This window comes from Trichinella spiralis, assembly GCF_000181795.1.
Source record: "Trichinella spiralis strain ISS 195 chromosome Unknown Scfld4, whole genome shotgun sequence".
Lineage (NCBI taxonomy): Eukaryota > Metazoa > Nematoda > Enoplea > Trichinellida > Trichinellidae > Trichinella > Trichinella spiralis.
Genome location: NW_003526943.1, coordinates 6,216,876 through 6,218,744, shown reverse-complemented (window position 1 = coordinate 6,218,744; position 1,869 = coordinate 6,216,876). Strand labels below are relative to the sequence as shown.

General features: G+C 39.1%; 1 protein-coding gene across 1 annotated transcript; it reads left to right on the top strand.

Moving 5' to 3' along the window:
- Window positions 1-249: 249 nt before the first annotated feature.
- Tsp_01527 (hypothetical protein) lies at window positions 250-1,114 on the top strand. The gene is made up of 2 exons (XM_003377291.1): window positions 250-596; window positions 628-1,114. Exons 1-2 carry the CDS (start codon window positions 250-252, stop codon window positions 1,112-1,114), a joined length of 834 nt encoding a protein of 277 aa, XP_003377339.1.
- Window positions 1,115-1,869: the final 755 nt, after the last annotated feature.

The window sequence follows — 1,869 nt, the reverse complement described above, 5'->3', positions numbered from 1 at the left end:
AGCTCGAAAGAAACGAAACCCCCGCCATTTACGATGAAGAAGCTTTCGCCGCGTCCGCTGAGCCATCATCTGACTATTTTCTGGCTGCTAAACGGGTAAAGTCTGATGTACAGCCACCGGTCAAAGCGCTGCCTAAAACTGCCTGAACATCGTTGGGACCTGCAAATCCCTGTCCCCTTCAGAACAACGAAGGCCGGTGAAAATTTTTTATTGTGGCAGTGTGCGTCAAAGCATATCCTGATCTTTTCGATGGCCGATATCATTAGACTACTGGCAGCCGTGAAAACCTGGGGCATGGATGGCACATTCAAGGTTGTATTATACTGGTATGAACAACTGTTTACCATCCATGCCTTTGTGGCGGGTAAGCTGGTGCCAGCAGTCTATTGTTTATGTACGGGTAAAGATATTGGAACGTACGGGTATATTTTTCAAGCTTTAATAGACAAAGCGGCAGTTCTGGAGGTCGACCTTAATCCACATACCATTATCTGTGATTTTGAAACAGCCCTGATACCTGCAATTCGGGGTTACTTCCCGAATACGCGGGTACAGGGCTGCTACTTCCACTTCTGCCAGGCGGAACAAAAAAGTCAGTGAGTTGACTGAAAACACGATATAGAACAGAAGAAGAATCAAGAAAAAAGATAAAAATGTTCCTGGTCACCGCTTTCCTCCTATACCGCAAGTTGATACCGCTGTTAGACTGCTTGAAACAGGCACTACGGGTACATTAGCCGCTTTATTTCAATATTTTCGGCAGGAGTGGATGACCGATGAAAGACTGCCGCTTTGGAATGTCCATAATGTAAATATTAGGACAAATAACCACTTGGAAGGTTGGCATAATCAGCTCAACAGAAAAGCGGGTAAAGGTCATAACGGGTTACATGAACTACTCCAGCTCCTGATAGGGGAACAGGGTGTGATGGACACCCTGATTCAACAAGTGCTATCAGGAAACGCTACCGTTGGTGACTTAAGACGGGTAAACAAGGTTTATGCTGAAAAGCAACAACGAGTTGCACAATATACCTGTGAATATACCAACGGTAGTCATACCCTGGAGCAGTTGCTTGAAGCATTAATGTACATAACGCCGGAGCTGATTTAATGCCGCCTTCCAAGTGGTTTTGTATTATTGATTGTTTTTCTCATTTTTCATTGTTTCTATTTGCTATTATTGATCACTTGTTTATTTTACTTATTGTTGTTATCTATTATTTACTATGTCATTCTCTTATTTACTGTCAATATAGTTGTTCAGTGTTGAAAAATAAAAATTATTTTGATGTATTTGACCTACTGCTATTTCATTTCATTAAACTTCATTTAGTTACTATAATGAAATAGAAAACTTTTAAGTTTCAATTTTTTAATAACTAATTGTATTACATTGATTACTAAAAGCTGTCATTAAAATACATGAATGTAAAAACAACTGCATTTGACAAACGTGACATCAAATATACTATCAAATCAAACAAATATTAAATAAATGTTACGTAATCAATTGTTACGTATTCAAAACATTTGTACCAATGAAATAAATATTGCAGCTAATCAAAACGGAATAATTTGAGCCCATCAAAAGTTCAAGAGAACCATTCTCATAGCGCCACAGTTATGCAATGAGAACCTACGGCATTATCATCCAATGCGAAAACCATTTCCAAGAACCAATTGGAAAACGCGATCGAAATTCTAATCGTCTTTGACCCTCCGTGTTGGGAAGTATGTGCTGAATGCACTGCATATGCTACTTGTTACTAACGATTAGTTTGTTTTGGTGTAGAATATGTAATGCTGCAATGGTGCAATATCCACCAACTTGGACGTGACAAATGTGCTAAATTAGATGCTAAGAAA

Coding starts and splice junctions, on each gene's coding strand:
- Tsp_01527 (XM_003377291.1), top strand. CDS start 250: ATGGCCGATATCATTAGACTACTGGCAGCCGTGAAAACCTGGGGCATG. Junction 597..627: donor CAGGCGGAACAAAAAAGTCA/GTGAGTTGACTG, acceptor GATATAGAACAG/AAGAAGAATCAAGAAAAAAG.